The sequence below is a fragment of the Brachyhypopomus gauderio genome, chromosome 9 (assembly GCF_052324685.1).
Source record: "Brachyhypopomus gauderio isolate BG-103 chromosome 9, BGAUD_0.2, whole genome shotgun sequence".
NCBI lineage: Eukaryota > Metazoa > Chordata > Actinopteri > Gymnotiformes > Hypopomidae > Brachyhypopomus > Brachyhypopomus gauderio.
The window spans coordinates 18,893,403-18,917,379 of record NC_135219.1 but is presented as its reverse complement, the minus strand read 5'-3'; the positions used below and the strand labels follow the sequence as shown (position 1 = coordinate 18,917,379).

Sequence of the window (23,977 nt, the reverse complement as noted above, 5' to 3'; positions counted from 1 at the left end):
ATTTGAAAAGGCTGAGCTTAAACTTAATACTTAGGCAGTTATATGGCTCTATCTGCACTACAAAGGGTGAGCTTTACAGTATCAGCAGCTGTCTTGTAGTTAATCATTATTTTATTTTTTAGGTAGGCCAGGGAACTGTTCAGTTCACTTGTTGTGGAACTACTTTTTGGCGGAAGACACAGTCCGTATTAAAGCATATTCATTATGAATGTCTTGAATTTTCTTCATTTATTTTGTAACAAAAAATGATTTCGAACTAAATGTAGGCTTACTGTTGCCATGGTAATTAATCAATAGAACACTTGAGCACTGTTCTGTTGATAAATTACTATGACAACAGTAAGCCTACATTTAGTTCGAAATCAATTGTTGCGTCAAAAACGCGCCATATAAATGTTATTCACACGTGTATATCTACAAACAGAACTTTCTCACCTCAAAAGTTTGTACTTTTGATTAAGATTGTGTTTTCGATATGAGTTTTGATGACAACCACCTTTTGTACACAGGTATAGTGAGACTCCATTTCACGTATTCTTCTTTTGTAAAATGACAAATACAGGGTTGCCAACTTCTGAACTTCACTTGGAGTGAGATTTGAACTTGGAGGGGGGGTCGAGTGTAAATTATTGACGGGGTTGCGAACGTAAGTTGTTGACGGGTGGCGGGTTAAATTGTCACCGGGCGGGGTGTAAAACGGATACAAATTAAGTATTATATCGCGATCGATCGCCAGTGGTTGGTGCCAGAGCGAACTAGTAACTCATTGAATCATATGGATCAGAGGTAGAGTCCTGCACCGGGTCGGGTAATATGCTGAAACGGGTGGGTTTTACACATACCGCAATTTTACGGGTGGGTATGCGGGCGGGTAAGTTAAATACGGGTGGGTAGCACATGAATATGTGGTCATTTTTAGTAGGCTTTTATTTGCTACGTAATGAACATAGTGTTACCTTTTGCCTGATTAGCGCCTCCCGATGGTGGTGGCGAAGCTCAGGGGAGCTTACTTATACCGTAGCTCCGTTGGCCAGAGCGGGCTGAACTTTACTCTTCACCCGTTCTGGGGTAATACCCAAACTTCGGTTCTTTTCCAGCGGAAACATGAGCAGAGGCTGGTTATAACGCAGTACCGGGCATTTATTGTAGCTTGCTTGGTGGTTTCAAAGCTAAATGGGTGGCCGTGCTAGAACAAAGAAAAATGAGGAGAGAGAACTTAGCGTGCTGCTCCCACCACAGCAGATAGGAAACTACTACCACTGTGAACCTATGCGATTTTATTTAGTTGTTATACTGGCATTTGTTCCCTCTCGTTTTGCATTGTGTTATGGCACCGGTTGGCTACATACATTTTCTTGCGTTTTACCAGTTGCTACTTTTAGATAGGAATAGCCTACTGTTCCTGCACCGCAACATTAGTGTAACGTGGCACGCGCCACGGAGCGAGGAGACGGACACAATCGCTGAGATGAGCGAGATTTATTACGGGGAATACCAAAAGCAGAGTCGAAAACACAGGCATGGGTCATAACAGGCAGGCAGTCCAGACATGAAATACGAACAGACATACTTGGGCGGATAAACCAACACGACGGGGAAACACGGAACAGGCAGGAATACTTGCAGCGGAAACAATACTCACAAAGGACAGGATAGAACAAAGCACAAGACGCTAAGTAGACAAAATCACGGATGACACGACTGGGGAATGACGGGACTTTATACATAGAAACTAACTAGGGACAGGTGATGGCACTGACACTGGGCGTGGTAACAAACAAGGAAACACGAAGACAAACGAGCAGGGCGGGACAAACAGGCAGGAAACACGGACATGAGGGAACCCAGAGTGACAGCTACGAGAGGGGGCGTTGCCCTACGTGACAGAACCCCCCCTCAAAGCGTGCCACTCCGGGGCACGCAAGGGCAGACAGGACAGGGACAGCGGACACAGGACAGACCGGAGGGACAGGACCAGACAAAATAGGACGGGGGACCTGGGACACGGCAGGGACCGGAGACAGGGAGACAGGCCAAGAGCTGGGCCGGGACACGGCATGACACGGGACACAGGGGGGCAGGACAGGGCCAGGGCGAGGCACAGGAGCAGGACTGGACCGGACAGGACTGGGGACAGACACCGGAGCGGGGCCAGGGGACAGGGCAGAGGTAAACACTGAGGCAAACACGGCCTGGACGATGGTGACGGGGACAGGAACAAGGCGGGTAACAACTTGGGGAACAGACACGGGGACGGGGACAGAGACGACACCACAGGAAACAGACACAGGAACAGGAACATGGACACGAACAGACACAACCACGGGGACAGGGACCAAAACAAAACCAGGGACGGGACCAGGGAGCAAGGGGAACACGGCCAACGGAACATAGGAGGTACATGGCGGAGCAGGGGGAACACAAAGTCCATGCCCAACAGGGGGCAGCACAGTCTCTTGGGGCACAGGCGCGGCCGGGCGGCGGGCAGCGGGCACAGGCGCGGCCGGGCGGCGGGCAGCGGGCACAGGCGCGGCCGGGCGGCGGGCAGCGGGCACAGGCGCGGCCGGGCGGCGGGCAGCGGGCACAGGCGCGGCCGGGCGGCGGGCAGCGGGCACAGGCGCGGCCGGGCGGCGGGCAACGGGCACAGGCGCGGCCGGGCGGCGGGCAGCGGGCACAGGCGCGGCCGGGCGGCGGGCAGCGGGCACAGGCGGAGCCGGGCGGCGGGCAGCGGGCACAGGCGGAGCCGGGCGGCGGGCAGCGGGCACAGGCGGAGCCGGGCGGCGGGCAGCGGGAACAGGCAGGGTCCGCTGGCGGGCAGCGGGAACAGGCAGGGTCCGCTGGCGGGCAGCGGGAACAGGCAGGGTCCGCTGGCGGGCAGCGGGAACAGGCAGGGTCCGCTGGCGGGCAGCGGGGACAGGAACCGGCGTGGACGACCCCTCCTGGGTCGCGGGGACAGGAACCGGCGTGGACGACCCCTCCTGGGTCGCGGGGACAGGAACCGGCGTGGACGACCCCTCCTGGGTCGCGGGGACAGGAACCGGCGTGGACGACCTCTCCTGGGTCGCGGGGACAGGAACCGGCACGGACTGCCTACGGGCAGTGGGGACAGGAACAGGCACGGACTGCCGACGGGCAGCAGGGACAGGAACCGGCGTGGACGACCTCTCCTGGGTCGCAGGGACAGGAACCGGCGTGGACGACCTCTCCTGGGTCGCAGGGACAGGAACCGGCGCGGACTGCCTACGGGCAGCGGGGACAGGAACCGGCGGTGAGGAGATGCACTCGGGGGGCGGAGCCGCCATACTGACGTCCTCGGGGGGCGTGTACGCCAAGCCGACGTCCTCGGGGGGCGTGTACGCCAAGCCGACGTCCTCGGGGGGCGTGTACGCCAAGCCGACGTCCTCGGGGGGCGTGTACGCCAAGCCGACGTCCTCGGGGGGCGTGTACGCCAAGCCGACGTCCTCGGGGGGCGTGTACGCCAAGCCGACGTCCTCGGGGGGCGTGTGCGCCAAGCCGACGTCCTCGGGGGGCGTGTGCGCCAAGCCGACGTCCTCGGGGGGCGTGTGCGCCAAGCCGACGTCCTCGGGGGGCGGAGCCGCCAAGCCGACGTCCTCGGGGGGCGGAGCCGCCAAGCCGACGTCCTCGGGGGGCGGAGCCACCATACTGACGTCATCGGGGGGCGTGTCCGCCAAGCCGACGTGGCTATTACTCCCCCCCAAAAAATACATGGGGGTGTCCTGTGGAGTAGCCGGCGGGATCAGCGGTGTTAGGTCCTCCTCCTCAGTGTCCGGGTTGAGCCTGGAAGAACACACAGACACACACGCCCCTCGGTGGCTCTCTCTGCGATGGCTCCGCCTCCTCTGAGGCGTCGGGAGCTCGCAGCAGCCATTGAGAGCCAACCGAGAGTTAAGCCACGGCTCGTCTGTGCGCTCGTTCCGTCTGCCCGCTGCTTGCACCACAGGTTGCTCACCCCTGTGGTGTTCGCCAAGCGGAGCAGACTCCCAGCGCTCAATAGGAGTCTCGCCGCGAAAGCCAGTAGTGAGAGACTGCGCTTTCTTTGGTCTGCGACGAGACTTCCTTGTTCCCATAGCGCCAGGGGTATTCCTGTCTCCGGCTCGTTCGCGCTGTAACACATGAGAGTTAAACCGCACGGAAGCAGCCAACAACTCGTTACAGCGACTAAACTCACCGGAGTCTCGCTCTCTCGCTGTGTCCTCGTTTGATCCGTGATTATGTAACGTGGCACGCGCCACGGAGCGAGGAGACGGACACAATCGCTGAGATGAGCGAGATTTATTACGGGGAATACCAAAAGCAGAGTCGAAAACACAGGCATGGGTCATAACAGGCAGGCAGTCCAGACATGAAATACGAACAGACATACTTGGGCGGATAAACCAACACGACGGGGAAACACGGAACAGGCAGGAATACTTGCAGCGGAAACAATACTCACAAAGGACAGGATAGAACAAAGCACAAGACGCTAAGTAGACAAAATCACGGATGACACGACTGGGGAATGACGGGACTTTATACATAGAAACTAACTAGGGACAGGTGATGGCACTGACACTGGGCGTGGTAACAAACAAGGAAACACGAAGACAAACGAGCAGGGCGGGACAAACAGGCAGGAAACACGGACATGAGGGAACCCAGAGTGACAGCTACGAGAGGGGGCGTTGCCCTACGTGACAATTAGATTTTATTTTGTGTTGTACTGACGTTTTTTCAGAGGCGCATTGTAAAATAAAGTGCTCTATAGCAATACTTTCGATTTGTGTGATTTTTCACGGGTACGGGTGGGTAATGGGTAAAATATTAACGGGTCCGGGCGGGTACAGATTTAACTTTGAACCACGGGTTCGCGGGTGGGTGGGTGCTGTACTCTGCGGATATGGGTGGGTGCGGGTCTCAAAAAACGGATCCGTGCAGGACTGTTCAGAGGTAAATAAACTAGATTTTTTTTCAGCGTGAGAAATCGGATGTGTGGCGTGAGAGCGTGTGAAGACGGTTAAATGCGTGTGTCTCACGCTCAATGCGTGAGAGTTGGCAACCCTGCAAATAGTAATTCTTATCTATTAAAAAAAATAAGTGTCCTGAGAACTGTTGTAAGATGACTGGATATAATTTAAGAATCAATATAATTTGTGAACAGGAAATGGACTATTCATGGGTAACCCTGTCCAGAACATTCCAGTCCATCCTGTCAGAGCTGCTGGTAGGTTAACATTTCTTACGAAGCCTTAATAATAGCATTACAAACATCAAAACTGACTAAGAAACACATATCCTAAGATGCTAACTTTCAATGTAAATGTTTTAAAGTATATACGTTTGTATTCAACAATGCATCCACCTTAAATTTGTGAAAACACAATATTACAATGCCAGTATTTCTGTTGGATAGGACACATCCCAACATTTGGAGGTGTGGTTCCCCCACTGGTGTCTCCGTGGACGTATTATGGGAATTACCCACAACCAAACCTGATGGTTCTAGGAGGACTCCCCCACTCAGCCTTTGGCCAGAGTCAGCAGCTCCAGACCATGCCCAGCCCACAGAGCACTTTTGTCCCACTCAGGAAACAGGAGGAGAGCAGGACAGACCAGGCAAAGCGTAAAATAAGTTTTGATGTGTATGATCCTGGGAACTTTGAAGCCAGACTCAGAAAGATGATAGAGGAAGAAGGGTCCTGCAATTCACCTCAACATAAGAGATTAGGTCATAAAGACAATGACTGGACCACAGGAAAGGACGTCACAGAACTCGGAGTCCCTAAGACGTCAGTGATGGTGGGAGACCCTGAATCATCACATGCACACAGCAAGAGGAAGAGGAAGGCCAGCAGCCAAGAGAACAACAGAGAAGATTTGAGATGTGAGAGTAAGAGTCCAGTAGAACATGAGAGGAAAGATGCAGGGAAGAGGCAGATTAGTAAGAGAAAGAAAGAGAAAGGTGCCAATAATAAGAATGAGAGTAAAAAAAAGAGGGCAGATGCTGAACAGGCTGTTGCCAGGACCATCCAGGGAAAGGGAAAAAACAGGAAACAGGTCACCTCAGGAACATCCGCTGCCACAAACGCTGGGTCCACTGAGGTGAGCCAGACAAGTAGAAAGAAACTTGTTCAACAATTGGCGCAGTCCATCCAGGTTTTCCATGAGCTTGGACCCAAACCAAGTAAAGGTGACTCAGGTGACAAAAAAGTCAAGAACCTGCAGACACCAACATCATGGAGAACTTGTGCGGTAAAGGACTCACCTGGACTGGGAGGCATGCATGAGGAGAGCACTCAAAAAAACACAGCACAGGAGAGAGCTACACCCTCTCCGGCAGGAGAGCTTCCAATATGCTCGAAGCAACTGCATCTCTCAAACCGAGCTGTTCGGGGTAGGCCAAATATTTCCAAGATCGTGGCCTTCACAAGAAAATTGAAGAACAGACTGAGAAAAAATCTCCAGAATCAGTTGGTCCGACGCATCAGGACGCGGCCCTTTCCAAAGTCACACAGCAAGACCACTTCAGCCACTGACTGCTCCATCATTGTTGTTCCCAATCAGGGAGAAGAGAAAGACACCACAAAGTCCACCACACTGCAGCAGAAGGTGGAGGAGACAGAGACCACGAGGTTGACCACATTGCAGCAGAATGAAGCCAACGGGGTCCCCCTTAAGAGCCTGCAGCACAACACCTCCCCTACCAGAGATGACTGGTCTTTAATGGGCTTCATGAACCGCATGGGCCTAAAGACCAGGAATCAGTAACTCCAGGAGTGACTTCACCTTCTATACGCAAGAGTAAGTGGAAAAAAATGGGGGCAGACAGCTGCTTTGTTATGACCAATGTAGTTCTTACAACTAACATTTCTCTCATCCTACACATACTAAGACTTTCTCATACTTTGTATTAGCGGCATAATTCAAGGATGTCTTTTCAACACTGGAAGGTGCTATTTATATGGCTGTATTATTAGCAGCGTAACAGTCAAAGGCTGCTTATATAAAAACTCCCCCCTTCCAGTATCTTACTTTTTGATTCGTTGTCACCCTGTGACCACAGCAATGGCAGAGAGGGCAGTTACGCAGCTGACCTCGGAGGACAAGACCGAGCAGAAGATCCAGTTACGGCGACCCAAGATCGAGAGGCTGAAGCTTCGTGGCCAAGGCCTTTCTCCGCCCCTCCCGGCCCTGTCGCCTAGCACCAAACTGCCCGCCCTCAAACTGCCCGCTCTCAAGCCGTGAGCACCGTCCACATCAATTCCACAGCTTCAGATGTGGACGCCAGAATTGTCTTTTTATTATTGTTCTTTTTTTATTGTATAATAAAAACAGTGCTTGCAATGGTATGATTTTGGTACAGTTTATTTCTAGATTGCAGATTGCAAACTGGATTTCTAGACATTCTTATACTGAAATATGTAAATATACAGAATTTATAAATAAAGGCAAGTCTAATTTATATATAATATATAAAAATATAATATCTAATATATAAAAATGTATAATTAATATTAATTCTAACAATAAAGGAATGTTCTAAATAATAAAATAGTACGAATTTCAGTAAATAGTGCATATTTACTCTCGGAAACGAGAACCAGCAGGCTTGCCTGAAACGCTACTCCCACATGACGACAAGCTCAATTTAGGAAAAATTGAGGCCTGTGTAAGAGATATTAAAAGCTGGATGTCTCTAAACTTCCTCCAACTTAATGAGAACAAGACAGAAGTTCTCCTCCTGGGCCCTAAGGCCTCAAGACAGAAAATTCCAGATCTAGTGCTTAATCTCGCAGACTACCCCATAAGGTATGAACCATTTTAGGACAGTTCCTGAGAGTCCAACCCAGTTCTCAAGTCTATCTATGAGAATTTTGTGGTCAATGGTGTCAAAGGCAGCGCTGAGATCGAGCAGTAGTAGAACAGACATGTTTCCTGAGTCTGTATTTACCCGAATGTCATTGATAACCCTAATGAGTGCAGTCTCAGTACTATGATTAGGTCGGAAGCCAGACTGAAATTGGTCTAGACAGCTATTTGTGGACAGAAAGTGCATAATTACCTTGAAGGGTAGATTAAAAATTGGTCTATAATTATTCAACAAGTTTGCATCTAGAGTTTTCTTTTTCAAGATAGGCTTCACAACTGCAGTTTTTAATGCACTCGGAAATACACCTGACATGAGTGAAGAATTTACTATTGTCGTAGAAATTTTCTGGAAATGGATGAGGACTCAGACGTGGTTAAATGATTAATTTATTACAAAAATATAAATATATATAAATAGGACAAAGACAGACACAGACACGAGAGTCTCATTCAAGCATGACAACTCTGAAGGCAGGGGGGCAGTCCCCCTGCTTATATACAATCTTAAACACAATTCAGCAGTTCTAACAGCAGGTTATCTTTAGCACAGCATGTTCCAAAACATAAGCGTCCAGCAGGCTACTTTGTCTCACATGTGTGTATCTCCTAATATGGACTTCCCTAGAGTTAGCGGAAGCAACTGATGTATCAGTTGAACACAGAGAAAGCTAAATGACCCAAGACTAGTAGCCTAGTGACTACCAGTTAACAGAGTGCTCTTACGCTCAGCACTCTCCCTGACCTGGGTCACAGTATAGCACACATGCATAATATGAACTGAACATAAGTACATGATTACACTGAAACACACTACTTCATTATTGTAGTCCTTCTGCTTAGTCAGAATGGACATGTCCTAAATCATAAAGTTCATAATGATCTCTTATAATAACTAAACATGATCTAATCAATGATGATTAGTCAATAATCAATCATTTCTGTCACACTATTTGAAGAATGTTCATTTATATTGCGGAAAAGACATTCTTTAAAAACTTGGTTGGTCATTACCATTATCAAGGCTGCAAGTGGATGATTTGAGATGACTCACTGTATCAATTAAACCTTCTTCGTTAATAGTACTAAACTGGGACATGTTGAACATTTTGCGTGGTTTTGGACAGAGTTGTATAATCCAGGTTCAGAAAGTAAAAATCCTCACCAGGATTTTGCTCAAGCTTGATAGATTTTTTTAATTAGTGCAATCCATGTAAAATTAGTGGAATCAACACAATCCAGGAAGCCTGAGCAAAATCCTGGTGAGGACTTTTACTTTCTGAACCTGGATTATACAACTCCAGTTTTGGAGAGAAAATTGGCTCATTGGTGGATGTAGGCGTACAGATGGCTTGTCTGATATTATGGATTTTAGTATTAAAGAATTTTGCAAACTCATTACATCTCTCAATTGAAACTAGCTCAGGGGTCATATATGTAGGTGGGTTTGTTAGTCTGTCAACCATAGTGAAAAGCACTTTGCTATTGTTAATAATGCTAGAGAAGAAGGATTGTCGAGCTTTGCACATTATTTTATTGTAATCACGCAGCCTATCTTTGAAAATCTTTGTACGTGAAGGTTGGTTTTACGCCATCTGAGCTCAGCCTTTCTGCATTCTCTTTTTTGGTGCTGAACTGCAGGATCATTTCTCCATGGAGCTTTCTGCTTACATTGCATGGTTTTAACTCTAACTGGTGCAATCTGATCCAAAATACTGGCAGTTTTTGAGTTGAAACTATCCAGCAGAGTATCAACAGAGCCTGATAGTTGGCAAGGTGCAGAGCACACTTTGGTAACAAAAAGTGCAGCTGTCCTTTCATTTATCTGTCTTTTCTTTAACCTAACCTGCCTGGCATTGCTATGGATTGAAATCCACATTTCAAAAAATACACAGTAGTGATCAGACAATGCAACATCCTTAATACAGGCTGAAATGTTAAGACCCTTTGAGATAACCACATCCAAAGTGTGACCATGGCAGTGCGTGCTTCCAGACACATGCTGAGAAAGTTCAAAAGATTCAAGTACATCATAGAATTCTTTGGCATAACTATCAATGGTGATTATCAATATGAATGTTAAAATCACCAGCAATAACAAAATGATCAAATTCAGTAGAAATAAAAGATAACATATCTGTGAAATCATCAATAAAATTCGCATTGTACCCAGGAGGCCTGTAGACAGTTACTAGTAATATTCTTTGTACCCCTTTTAAAATTGCACTCAAATATTCAAAAGATGTGAAATCGCCAAGTGGTAACTGTTTGCATTGGAAAGTATCATTAAACAGCATTGCTACACCTCCCCCTTTCTTGCCATTGTGAGAAACATTTAAAAAGTTAAAGTTTGGTGGAGCCGACTCAGTTAGCACAATATCAGCACTATATGAATTTAACCATGTCTCTGTTAAAAGCATGAAATCAAGCCCATAAGATGTAGTTAAATCATTAATTAGATAAGACTTGTTTGTAATAGATCTGACATTTAGTAGAGCTAACTTAATAACCTGTACATTTTGTTTCAGAGACTGAGATACTTCCAACATACTGTAGGTTGGATGTATTCACAGTATCTGACCTAAACTCCTTGTTCTTTCTGCTTCTGATCAGAACTGGAATGGGAGAGATAATTGGGACACAGGGTCCATGCTTGTTTTGAAAATATGTACCGCTGATATCAACACTGTAGCAGCACGGACCCAAAAGATGTAAATTTTCCTTTACGGTGGTGGAGGGTGGGTGGAGCTCCTGCTGGTGATGAGCTCGCGAGCGGAGCTGTCTATTTGGTGGATTATGAGCTTGTTTTTTACTTTGAGGTTGTGGGGGAGATTTGTTTATTAAGGACTGTGGGGGAGAAGTTGAAGTGATTTGCCGCTGTACCTGAGGACTCGCTGACAGTGAAAGTGTCAGTCTTGTCCCTACAGATACAAGCTTCTCCATGGTTTCTGGGAAGTTCAGGTGAGGTGATGATGAGATGGAGGATGGTGTGGATTGTCTATTCGGTTGTGGTGTTTCTGGCAGCTGATACAGCACATGGCTCCCATCTAATTACTCCGCATCCTCTGTGGGGGGAGGATGTTGTGTCTCTGTAGTGGCGACGGTGTCCTTGGGTGTTAACGCTGACATTTCTTCACCAGTTGAAACAGAGAAGTTACACAGAGAGAAAATAAAGTTTTCTGACAGGAGATTGACACCCCTCTTGTTAGTTTGCAGTCCATCTCGATTGAAGAATTCTCTCTTCCCAAAAAACAGATTGAAGTTGTCAATGAAGTTCAGTTCATTTGACCTGCAGGTTTTCTGCAGCCAAACATTTAATGCCAGTAGCCTTGAGAACATATTGCAGCCCCCTGCAGGCACAGGGCCACTGATGAATACCTGACTTAATGCCGGAGTTGCTGCCACACTCCAGAAATGTTTATAATCTAATCTGTCCTGTGTATGTCCTTATACAGAGCTAATTTTCCCTGTTTTATTTTCTCGAGGAACACAGATGAGGAGAGACAAGCCTTTTCCAGAGATCCATCCTGGGCCAGCCACCTCCTGCCTAACCAGATATGCCTACACCAAAATGGACATTATCCCTTACAGGTCTAAATTGTTCTTCTGTGTAAATTGTTGTCATTGGCATGGTGACTGGCGTCGGCCCAAAAGAGTATTTTCAAGTGTCCAATACTCATCTCTGTCACACACACATCACCAATAAATGTAACAATTCAGCATAAAAGAAAAAAACAGGAAATACTAAGGCCAGCAAAATGGTGGTGGATCCTCCGTGGTGGTGGTGCCATCACCGTTTCCTAGCAACAGACGTCACGCCACACACCCGTCCCACAAAAAAATGTCTTCTGCTACACACTCCACCATGTCCCCAGAAACGAAAGCTTATGTAGAGATGCAAATGTGAGTGGGAAGAGGCACATTGATGACTGTATAGCATCATTTAAGGCAAATTAAGATGAATTTAAGGCAAATTGAAAGGTTTGTAAAATATTGACACTGATATGGTACAGATCATTGTTATTACTGATTCAGTTTCCTATTGAAACTACTATTGAAAGAACAAATCATGTCAATAGATTAAATCTAAACCTCTGTTTAACTGTTTGAATGATCTGATTCAATTTAATTAAGAATTTGTCATCTCACTCATTCTCTCCAGGTTACCGCAGCACCACACAGTCACAACCTCAGTTACAACAGTGCTGACTGTGCACATAAACTACATCAAAATATTCTTTCAAAATATTCTTTCAGATTCAAAATTTAGGGAGAACAAAGGCAGAGGCAGTGGTTAAAGATGTCCTTGCTCCAAAGGCAGTGAGTGACGTTGTGAAGGCCCTAACATCAGATAAATCCTGACCATTCTCATTACACACAGATGCATCAAATAAAAGCAACAGGAAGATGTTTCCCCTCGCTGTTCAATATTTCAGTCCAGAATGTGGGATCACCATCAAAATGTTTGATTTCATGGAGAATCCAGATGAGTCTGCTGCCGGGATTGTAGCTCTGATAGACTGTGCATCAGACTCTGGAACAGCTGAGCTGATTTCTACCTCACAAACTATCTCTGGACTCGTTCTCGCCCCCTACTGTGCAATTTTCCTTTGCACATTTATTTGAGACACCTACAGCTATATACATATTTACAACCTGCGTTCATGGAAAGAAATAAAACAGTATTAAATTGAGTCCTCTTAATCAGAGTTTAAAGATCGGTGACTGCAAAGTCACATAGATCCCGTCATCACATACATTACGAGCCTGCTCTCCCAGGCTCGTCCCCCCTCTGCCTAGTTACACCCCATTATATTCTATAAGCCCCTCCCCAAGAACATTCCATTCATGATACATTATTTGAAAAAATAACTGTTTTGCACAATTTCTTGCATGTGCTGGCACTCTGTATCTCCAGGGTAGTTAATTTTGCGATGTGGTGCAGCCTTAAATTGTGAAATACAGAGACAACAAATGACAGGAGCATGAAATTATGGTTCTCGATTTCGAATTGGGTTTCGGCAATGTGCTCCCCGAGTAAAAACACATCTTCAGAACCAATCTCAGCCCGAACGAACTGGTTGACAAAGGACACACTGACACCTGTTGATTTTTGGCGTATCACACGCTCTGCTGCTCTGACCACCTTCACTGTTCCATCTGAGGGGATCATCAGACCACCATTGTTTTTAAGTTGAAGCAGGTGGTAGCTCTGGTCAAAGGATGAGGGTACAGCAGCTTTGACAAGGCTTGCACGGCACACCTCACAGGACAGTTTTTTCAGAATTTTTCAGACAACAAACCCTGAAATGTAGACCAGGGCATTGTCCACAAGACCACCAAAGCAGGTGGGCAGGTAACTGTGGTCACATATGACTGCAGAAATGTTTGCAGATGGGGACGGGAGCTCTTCTTCTACCATTAAAGCAGAGTGCATGTCTGCAGCCGATAGTGATACAGTCTCACTTTGGAAGAGGTAGGAAAGCAAGTTTCCCACCCCTACGTCTGCATTCCTCAGACAGAAAGAACGCAACCAACACTATACTGCTTTGTACAGGAGGCTACGGAGGCAGCAGAAGCTATGGAGGTGATGGCTACAATGGGTTTGGAGGAGATGGTAAGGGCATTTATTTTCACAAGGGAGTACTGGGGTCATGTTGATGTGTCCATCTTTATTGAGAAAAGTGGACTGATTTAAGCCTTTCATGTCCAAGTCTCGGAAACTGGGCAAATAAGTTTAAAACCGACACATTCCTTTGTATGTCCTCAGGTGGGAACTATGGTGGTGGACCAGGTTATGGTGGTGGACGTGGAGGATTTGGTGGAGGTTCTGGTTATGGCCACCAGGGTGGGGGCGGCGGCTTTGGAGGATATGACGACTACAGCGATGGACGCAGTTTTGGTGGTAAGTTTGGCTGATGGGGCCAAGCAGGTGTTATCACTGAAGACATTTGCACAAGCTAGTTGAAATATTTTGTACAGATCAGATGAGGATGTTTTATGATTTGGAGTCTCAGGCTATTTAACAATTTGTTAAAGAGCAGTTACATGTATACAGCCTTCAGAGGCTGACCCCACTGCCAGGATTCGATGTACGCAGGAGGAGGGTGTCGCTCCCTCCATATCCGTATTGCCCCCTCGCGGAGCATCTCCGCCATTTCGGGGTCGGGGATCGTCCTGGCCAATGTATTTAAGGCTCTGACAAAAAAAAAAAAACACTAATCAAACCATCGTTCATGAGAGGCCAGTATCTATTTTCATAATAATAAGATACAAAAATTAATTATTTACACAACCTTTTCTGCTTTTCTGATGAATGCTGGGTATGGTTTGCCACGGTTGCTAGGTTGTAACCAGGGACTCTAAAGCGCGAACACGAAGAAACCAGAATGGTGGCAGCCGAAGAGATAATGGCAGAAGCCAAAAAAGCTAAAAATTATCACTTTCATCCCGAGTGGGAAAATTACTACTTTTTTACTTATTCAAAGTCGGTATGTCTGATCTGTAATGCTACTGTGGCCATACCGAAGAAAGGGAATTTGGAACAACATTTTCTCACAGTTCACAAGAGGTATACTAACGATTTCCCGGTGAAATCAGCTGTACGAACTGAGAAGGTAAATGGAGTGAGGAGACAGCTGGCAGCAAAGCAGGCAGTGTTCACGACACCTGGTCATAGGAGTAAAACTGCCACGGTAGAGTCTTACCGTGTGAGCCGAGTTCTGGCAAAGCGAAAGAAATGTTTTAAAGAGTTTTCAAAGAAGCATTTGTGGAGGCCAATAAATATTGGACTTATCTTCTCCTCCTTCCTGCTTTGAAGTTATATTTTCTAGAGTTATTGTGTGTATGTGTGTGTAGGGTTGCCAACTCTCACGCATTGAGCGTGAGACACACGCATTTGACACACATCCGATTTCTCACGCTGAAAAAAATCTAGTTTATTTACCTCTGATCCATATCTATGATACAATGAGTTACTAGTTCGCCAACCACTGGCGAACTATCGATCGCGATATAATACTTAATTTGTGTCTCCATTTTACCCACCCACCCAAAAGATCAAATCTCACTCCAAGTGATCTTAAAAAGTTGGCAACCCTGGTGTGTGTGTGTGTGTGTGTGTGTGTGTGTGTGTGTGTGTGTGTGTGTGTGTGTGTGTGTGTGTGTGTGTGTGTGTGTGTGTGTGTTAATCTTGGAATTACTTGTTTTTTATTTAGATTTGGGTTTTTTGACTGACCAGCCTTTTATGGAGTTTTTGACTGCTATTTTCTGTAGTTTTGGCGTGTATGTGGCTAAGATAAAGATGGTGTGAAGTTCTTGTGAGATTCTTGTTCTGTTTTCACAACCTATTTTTGATGCATTGATCATTTCCTCATTTGTTGGATTTACTGCTTATTCTCCACCTGTGCAAATAAAAAAACAACTACATTTGAACTATGATTGGGGTTCCTTGTTTAATTGCCCGGCCCTTGTGTTTGACTTGGTAGATCTCGGCATGCCATCAACTTCAAAAGTAGATCTTGGTTAACAAAAGCTTGGGCACCTCTGCTCTAACTAATCTCTGCTATTCTGAGTGAAGAAGGCTTGTTTAATGTGATTTGCACCCTCCGAACAAACGGTCGTAGTTCGGGACATATTTAACTTATCGCTTAACCGAAGAGATTGTATGAGAGAGGTCCGCTTGCTGATGATTTTCATGTAATTGTGTGTGGTTTGACCCAAAAATGACTGATTTATGACGAGTTAAACACAGAGGTAAATTGTGAAAAAGGCAATTCGGATTTTGATAAATTAACATGGGAGCTAATGGGGCAGTTTTCTGTGCCTAGTGCCAAACAAATGCTCATAACTCTAAAACGAATTGATCAAATGATTAGATATCCCGGCGTGCCAGAAAGGACAAGATTCTCTCCCATTAAAAATTTAAATGGAGCTTCTACATGAAGGCCTAAGGATTTTACAGCAGTTTATCCAGGAGAGTTTTGATCATTTTTCATGCCTGCACACACTCTAACTCACACTCTAACTAGCAGTTGTAATTGGAACGTCTCTCACGTGATAAACGAGGGATTACGTAGAGATTCCACGCGAGTATTTGTGAGGTCGTTGTTAGGGTAACTATCGCCTTGGTAACTGTAAACTGATTAACCTATATAAGTTCGCTAGCTAGTCAGATGACTCATATACGCGCCATAACGTGTGTAAGAACATCGATCATTGATATTGATCATTGATATTGATCATTGATATTGTTCATTGATATTGTTCATTCAGAACAAACAACCTTAAGTTGATTATGGACTACAAGACAATGTTCCGGGATGTGCTGGTGAGGTCTCAGACCTACGAGAAGGAGCTGCAGCAGCTGGAGGCTAGCAAGCACCGAGCCCTGGAGGAGATGCAGCAGATGTTCGAGGCCGAGCTGGAGGAGACGACGCACGAGTTGGACCAGGTGAGGGCGCTGTGGTGCCGACGGCTCGGCCGCACGGCCACGTCCGTCTCCCGTCTCTATAGTTGCCAGGTTCGCGGTTTTCACGCCAAAAATTCTGGGGTCGCGGGGTGCGGTTTTTTGGGCTACTTTTGAGTTGGGCCACCGCGGGAGTTACAAGTCAACACAAAGAATCGATCGCGATATAATACTTAATTTGTCTCCATTTTAAACACTCGCCACCCAGCCGTCAACAACTTTTGGCTTTGGGCTAGTTTAGGCTGCTGGAGGGCGGGATATTTTTGTAGGACCTGGCAACCCGGCCCGTCTCACGTTTTCTTGAACCGTCCACCTAGTTGCGAAAACGTTCAGACTCCGTGTTTGGCTTGCAGCTCTGCTGTGTGCGTTATTGTAATCGGATATGTGACATCTGTAATGTAATAATGTATCACATGAAGTAGTTACTTGGATTTCCCCGCATGATGATGATTGAGCCGCGGCCATTTTCCTCCGCTCGCTGTCTAAGCGGTCGGTGATCAAGCGCGCTGTAATAAATCGCTGTTTTCATCGGTTTGTAGGAGCTTCTTCCCACAGTTTTGGTAATACAGTATGGCGTAATTGAATGAGCGCTTTCTCTCATCCCGTTTACTTCGCGTTTGGACCGTTCAAAAACATCGTTGGGCTGTTCAAAAGATATTAATAGATACGTGGACGGTTACATTATATTCTTGTTTATTGTTTCCTGAAGTTTAATCCCAGTCTGTACAGTTTAAGGTAGTTTTTTAAGGGTCCCAAGACAACGTGTTGGTCCGATGAACCATGATCACGGAAAAGAAATACTAGCTACGTGCTGAAACTAGAGCACATTTCTTGATCACAAGATTTCCTTTTGTTTTAGGTTAATTGCATTTAAAAAATTTAAATGTGAATATATTTGGACTGGCTTGATCAAATTTGACAATTAAGGCATCTTTTTTGTTATATTGTGCTGCATCTAATAAAACTATTTTAAATGTGATTAAGTAATGTTGAAAAAAATGTCCAAGTCACTACATGAAGGTGATGCTACGCTGTAATATTTATTTTGGAGATGTGTGCCACATTGTGTCAGTGTTGAAAATAAACATCTGTTAGTCTAAGTGGTTTTAGTTGAATAGAGAGCTCTGGGTAATGTATTGTACTGTGCAGGAGTGCTTTCAAGTCTGTGTTGGTAATGAGTGAGTGTTTCCGCTTTGCCCCAAGTGTTCTGCTGAGTGGTCCGTAGAGCAATTAGCAGCAGAGACAATATACACTTTGGTTGTGTTTGCTTTGGTATATAGAGCCCTCATTGGGCTACAAATCCAACTATCGTATACACTGAGGGTCCCGAAAGGTTCGTCCAGCATGTATGTTTACTTCGGAGTTTAGTACTGTCATGTGATCATTCAAGATCAAGGTCTCCAAGAAGAACAGACCCTTAGGAAAATGTGTAACACTTGGAGGGTCCCTTGACTGCCGACTGCTTAGTTTGTGCCATGGTACCAGCAGGGTGTTTCTCTCTTCTCCCCAGTGCCGTGACAAGTTGCAGCAGCAGGAGCGCGAGTTTGAGGAGACTAAAAATCAAATGGAGGCGGAAAGCAACTTTGAGCTGGAGGAAATGCGCGCCCAGTACGAGTGCAGGCTGCGCGAGGAGGAAGAGAAGCACTACTATCTCGTGGACACGGCGGCATACAGAAAGGTCAAGGTTGGTGGCGTCTTTCACAACCCTGCGCTCGTATATTGTTTCCATCACGCATCCCCACTCGTTTTTGTTTTAAAGGCCGAGGGGAATTTCTGGCCTTTCTTTGCGTGAGCCACGGCTTGACGTGCCTCTGTGTCTCTCTGTTGATGTGAATGGTGCAGATTATTGACCTGGAGAACAAAATCAAGAACAAGAACCTGGAGATCAGTCAACTAATGGAGTATAAGCAGAAGCTGCAGGAGGATGTCCAGTCACGGGACAAGGACATCGTGGCCCTGAAGTCGGAGATCCAGGAGAAGGACATGATCATCCAGGACAAGGTGGGGGGTCGTGCAGGCACCACAAGGCCAGCAAAGCTACTGACATTTTAGTGTGCACCACAACTGTTTGCCATTATTTGTTGAGGACCTGGCTGTTACTAGAGGGCTTGAAAAGCAATTAATACAGCCGGAAGCGCTTAACGAACAGACCTCCAAAGGTCATTCATTGTACACAGGTGTACACAGAATGAAATTTCGTTGCATTTAAGCTCGCACGGAGTATACAGAGGAAAGTTATTGATAGTATCACAGAATTTAGATATAAAATATATCAATAGATTTTTTTGTAACCCAGGTTTAAGATTTAAGATTTCAAGAATGTGACCGTTGGCATAATCTTTCAAACCCTCTAGCATTTCCTTCAGGAAATGCAAATCTAGTTTTATTGATGTAAATCAGTGGCATATTTATTTTGAGGATAAAAAGCACATATTGTACATGCATTACAAAAATGTGGTTTACTAATGTGGTGTCTTTTATTAAGCTAACCACAAGATATTCAGAAGTGAGCTGTGTACTGTATTGGGCAGTAGATGAGAGGGGGTTCTGTTCCCTGCAGGAAACACACATTCAGGACTTGGAATGGAAGTACCAGGACCTGGAGAAGACTAAGATTGAACTGGATGAAAACCTTAAACATCTGAAGACCCAAATCGAGCCGAGAGAGATTTACCTCAAAGAGACGGAGAAAAAGATCCGGGAGGTAGGAACTGTGTTTCATTATACACAAACTGAATGGATCTTGTCCAGGTCTCTGTGAGAGTCACGGCATTTAATTAACGTCATTTAATTAAAGTAATTCTCTTTTTGGGAGAATCTTCAAGCACCCTTACTTCAGACACCTTATTGGAAACCATTACAGTATATGACTTCCACAGAACCAGAAAATAATTAACATGCATTTATGCAAAAATTTACACATAGTATTTGAATATAGCAGACGTGGTGTATTAATGAGTAGTAAGTGTTAATGAGGGACGTGGTGTATTAATGAGTAGTAAGTGTTAATGAGGGACGTGGTGTATTAATGAGTAGTAAGTGTTAATGAGGGACGTGGTGTGTTAATGAGTAGTAAGTGTTAATGAGGCTGTTTTTGGTGTTTTTGTTAGATGACGGCTGCGTTGAAGCAGTACAAGTTGCAGAACATCCAGCTACATGTGAGCAATGATGAACTCAAGCGGATGCTGAAAGCTAAAGAAAAGGAATTGAACACAGAGAGGCAGAAGGTGAGTGTAGCCACGCCTCCCAGGGGGAGTGTAGCCACGCCTCCCAGGGGGAGTGTAGCCACGCCTCCCAGGGGGAGTGTAGCCACGCCTCCCAGGGGGAGTGCTGCCACGCCTCCCAGGATGTCACACCGCAGTTAAACCCAGGTGTCCGGTGCCACACACCTGCATTCATCTTGCTTGGGACTCTTGCATGCTGTAAAAATGTTTTGCAGGCTTAATTTGGACCATACTGGATGTGTGTGTGTGTGTGCTTGTGTTTGTGTGTGTGTGTGTGTGTGTGTGTGTGTGTGTGTGTGTGTATGTGTGTGTGTGTGTGTGTGTGTGTGTGTGGGTAACCTAGGGCAATAAGTTAGAGTGGTGCTTCTGTTTCTGTGTTTGGCCTTGTTTCCATGTTAATTTCCTAATTCAGACTTAGAGATTTGCCTTTGTTATTTTTATTGATGTAATACGTTATATATGCAAGAAAGTACTTCACAATTCCCCCCACCACACACACACACACACACACACACATACACACACATACACACACACATGCAGACCAAACCCTGCCTATAATAGCTTTGATTTTCCAGGTCAAGAACGGCGAGACCCTGGTCTGCAGGATAAAGTCAGACATCATTAACTGCATTAGGGTATTACAAGAACCAAAGAAGTTAAAGGAAACTGTCCGCAAGCTGTATGAACATCATGTTCAAGGGTCTGATGTGGTGAGATGAACACACAACACACAACACACAACACACAACACACAACACACACACACACACACACACACACACACACACACACACACACACACACACACACACACACACACACACACACACACACAGCTCAGACCATTCATGTCTGGTTTTTGTTTACAGTGCCAGGAGGAGAAAGTCAGTGCAGACGTCCAGTCTGAGTTCCGCAGGCAGAGGGATTATCTCGAGAAGAAGGTGGCATCCCTGACCAGGAAGCTGGCTGAAAATGAACAAAAGCACAAATCACGCTATGACAAGCTCGCGGAGGTAGCGCCGACTTCTCCTTTAGTGTTGGCTTCCCAGTCCTGTTTCTTAAATGGGATGATCTCCAACGACTTTCTAAGACGTATTTTAGTTACTGCACGTGGTAGTCTGTGTCTGAGTAGGAGTGACCGTCTGCTTTTGCTCGCCACGCAGGAGAACTTCTTGCTGATCAGGGAGATCAATGAGCAGCGGTTGGCCCAGGATCACGTCAAGAAGCAAACGCGTGCCGTCCAGACTCAAGCCAGAGGGACCTTGTCCAAGAGCTCCACCCACCACAAGAGTAAGTGGAAAAAAATGGGGGCAGACAGCTGTTTTGTTATGACCAATGTAGTTCTTACAACTAACATTTCTCTCATCCTACACATACTAAGACTTTCTCATACTTTGTATTAGCGGCATAATTCAAGGATGTCTTTTCAACACTGGAAGGTGCTATTTATATGGCTGTATTATTAGCAGCGTAACAGTCAAAGGCTGCTTATATAAAAACTCCCCCCTTCCAGTATCTTACTTTTTGATTCGTTGTCACCCTGTGACCACAGCAATGGCAGAGAGGGCAGTTACGCAGCTGACCTCGGAGGACAAGACCGAGCAGAAGATCCAGTTACGGCGACCCAAGATCGAGAGGCTGAAGCTTCGTGGCCAAGGCCTTTCTCCGCCCCTCCCGGCCCTGTCGCCTAGCACCAAACTGCCCGCCCTCAAACTGCCCGCCCTCAAGCCGTGAGCACCGTCCACATCAATTCCACAGCTTCAGATGTGGATGCCAGAATTGTCATTTTATTATTGTTCTTTTTTTATTGTATAATAAAAACAGTGCTTGCAATGGTATGATTTTGGTACAGTTTATTTCTAGATTGCAGATTGCAAACTGGATTTCTAGACATTCTTATACTGAAATATGTAAATATACAGAATTTTTAAATAAAGGCAAGTCTAATATATATATAATATATAAAATATAATATCTAATATATAAAAATGTATAACTAATATTAATTCTAACAATAGAGGAATGTTCTGAATAATAAAATTTCAGTAAATAGTGCATATTTACTCTCGGAAACGAGAACCGGCAGGCTTGCCTGAAACGCTACTCCCACATGATGACAAGCTCAGTTTAGGAAAAATTGAGGCCTCTAAACTTCCTCCAACTTAATGAGGACAAAACAGAAGTTCTCCTAATCTAATGCTTAATCTCGCAGACTATCCCATTACACCTGGCTCAGTAGCCAAAAACCTAGGCGTCATACAACCATCCAAAATGCGTCCGGGACTCTGACACAGTCACAATCTTTAAGTCTAGGTTGAAAACCCACTTATTTAGTTTAGCGTTTGATAATTAATATCCCCCCTTAGATAAAGGTGTAGATCCAGGGGTTCTTAGACGAAGGGTTTTATGGTAGACTGGGGCGCTGGTGCTGTTATCCTGTCATTGCTCGTGGTCACTCAAGTTTGTTGACAGTCCAGTGGATGGATGCCAATGTCTCAGAATGCTCCCAACTCTATGTTACCTTCTGGTTCTGCCTTTTTATCTAGGCTGTAATAATTTAACTTAGGCAGAGCAAGGCAAGGCAAGTTTATTTATATAGCACCTTTCATACACAACAGTCATTCAAAGTGCTTTACAAATGAAAAGAATACACAGAAAAATGTAAAAACAATAGATTTAAAAGAAATTAATCACATTAAAAAATAGAATAAAATAACATAAAATGTAAAAAAGTAAAGTAAATAAGATAATAAAAAAGTAAATAAGATCCACGCTCTCTCATACAACAAACACTGACACAGAGTGCGACCTTCACTCTCACTGGTTGTCTGCGAACTGTGTGCTCGTCGGCCCACAGTTATGCGCGGCCACCTGGTGCTCGACTCCCAGCCGAGGGTGCAACTCCCAATCACTCAGTTACCCTGCCTGGTAACCACCAATGGTGCCACCTGTTGTGACAGAAATGATTGATTATTGACTAATCATCATTGATTAGATCATGTTTAGTTATTATAAGAGATCATTATGAACTTTATGATTTTGGACATGTCCATTCTGACTAAGCAGAAGGACTACAATAATGAAGTAGTGTGTTTCAGTGTAATCATGTACTTATGTTCAGTTCACATTATGCATGTGTGCTATACTGTGACCCAGGTCAGGGAGAGTGCTGAGCGTAAGAGCACTCTGTTAACTGGTAGTCACTAGGCTACTAGTCTTGGGTCATTTAGCTTTCTCTGTGTTCAACTGATACATCAGTTGCTTCCGCTAACTCTAGGGAAGTCCATATTAGGAGATACACACATGTGAGACAAAGTAGCCTGCTGGACGCTTATGTTTTGGAACATGCTGTGCTAAAGATAACCTGCTGTTAGAACTGCTGAATTGTGTTTAAGATTGTATATAAGCAGGGGGACTGCCCCCCTGCCTTCAGAGTTGTCATGCTTGAATGAGACTCTCATGTCTATGTCTGTCTTGTTTCTGTCTTTGTCCTATATATATATATATTTATATTTTTGTAATAAATTAATCATTTAACCACGTCTGAGTCCTCATCCATTTAGTAGAAAATTTCCACGACACTGTATACCCCCCCGTGGAGTTTGACCGCCAAACCTCTCGACCCTTGTAGAGTGAGATCCCCTGATCCTGGCGTCGCCCCCTGATCTTGGCATCGCCTGTGTATACACGTACCAGGAGAGAAATCACAACCTCTGCAATAAGTTTCTGCTGAGGAGAGAGACAAAGTTTAGTTTAACTAAAAGCAGATCTAAAGAGGGAGCAAAGATAAGAAGATAAAAATAAAAAATTAAAATTAAACAAAAAAGAAACAAACATAATAAAATCTAAAATAGCAAGCATGATTAAAACAGTAGATTTAAAGGAAGTTAAATTAATGAAGATAAAAGTGCCGTTACAGAGTAAAGGTAATTAAACCGAGCTGAAGGCCTGCTCAAACATGAAGGCTTTCAGTCTGGATTTAAAAGTATCTAAGGTTGGGGTTCTTCTAATGCTCTCTGACAACCGGTTCCATTTCTGAGCAGCGTAGTAGCTAAACGCCGCCTCTTTACCTTAGGCTGCACTAACTGACCAGTTCCTAATGATCTGAGAGTTCTGCTCGGCTCATATTGTTGGAGCACATCCAATAAATATACTGGTCCTGCACCATTAAGACATTTATAGACCAGTAATATTACCTTAAAGTCTATCCTGTAACATACGGGTATCCAGTGTAAGGATTTAAGGATGGGAGTGATGTGCTACCTTCTTTTACTCCTAGTGAGAACTCTGGCAGCTGCGATTTGAATCAGCTGAAGCTGTTTACTTGTTTTTTTTTTGGGAGTCCAGTTAGGAGCCCATTACAATAATCAATCCTACTAGAAACAAAAGCGTGGATGAGTTTCTCCAGGTCTGCTTT

General features: G+C 45.2%; 2 protein-coding genes across 2 annotated transcripts; both read left to right on the top strand.

Moving 5' to 3' along the window:
* The first annotated feature begins 403 nt into the window (after positions 1-403).
* Positions 404-6,922, top strand: LOC143522530 (uncharacterized). Its single transcript, XM_077016239.1, has 3 exons — positions 404-509; positions 5,162-5,224; positions 5,414-6,922. Exons 1-3 carry the CDS (start codon positions 476-478, stop codon positions 6,766-6,768), a joined length of 1,452 nt encoding a protein of 483 aa, XP_076872354.1. The 5' UTR covers positions 404-475; the 3' UTR covers positions 6,769-6,922.
* Positions 6,923-15,880: 8,958 nt separating this feature from the next.
* On the top strand, positions 15,881-21,294 carry LOC143522372 (uncharacterized). Its single transcript, XM_077016106.1, has 9 exons — positions 15,881-16,318; positions 17,844-18,017; positions 18,176-18,334; positions 18,894-19,037; positions 19,444-19,560; positions 20,136-20,270; positions 20,430-20,573; positions 20,724-20,850; positions 21,113-21,294. Exons 1-9 carry the CDS (start codon positions 16,163-16,165, stop codon positions 21,292-21,294), a joined length of 1,338 nt encoding a protein of 445 aa, XP_076872221.1. The 5' UTR covers positions 15,881-16,162.
* The last annotated feature ends 2,683 nt before the right edge of the window (positions 21,295-23,977 follow it).

Coding starts and splice junctions, on each gene's coding strand:
- LOC143522530 (XM_077016239.1), top strand. CDS start 476: ATGAGTTTTGATGACAACCACCTTTTGTACACAG. Junction 510..5,161: donor CAACCACCTTTTGTACACAG/GTATAGTGAGAC, acceptor ATTTGTGAACAG/GAAATGGACTATTCATGGGT. Junction 5,225..5,413: donor CCATCCTGTCAGAGCTGCTG/GTAGGTTAACAT, acceptor TCTGTTGGATAG/GACACATCCCAACATTTGGA.
- LOC143522372 (XM_077016106.1), top strand. CDS start 16,163: ATGGACTACAAGACAATGTTCCGGGATGTGCTGGTGAGGTCTCAGACC. Junction 18,018..18,175: donor CGGCATACAGAAAGGTCAAG/GTTGGTGGCGTC, acceptor TGAATGGTGCAG/ATTATTGACCTGGAGAACAA. Junction 19,038..19,443: donor CGGAGAAAAAGATCCGGGAG/GTAGGAACTGTG, acceptor TGTTTTTGTTAG/ATGACGGCTGCGTTGAAGCA.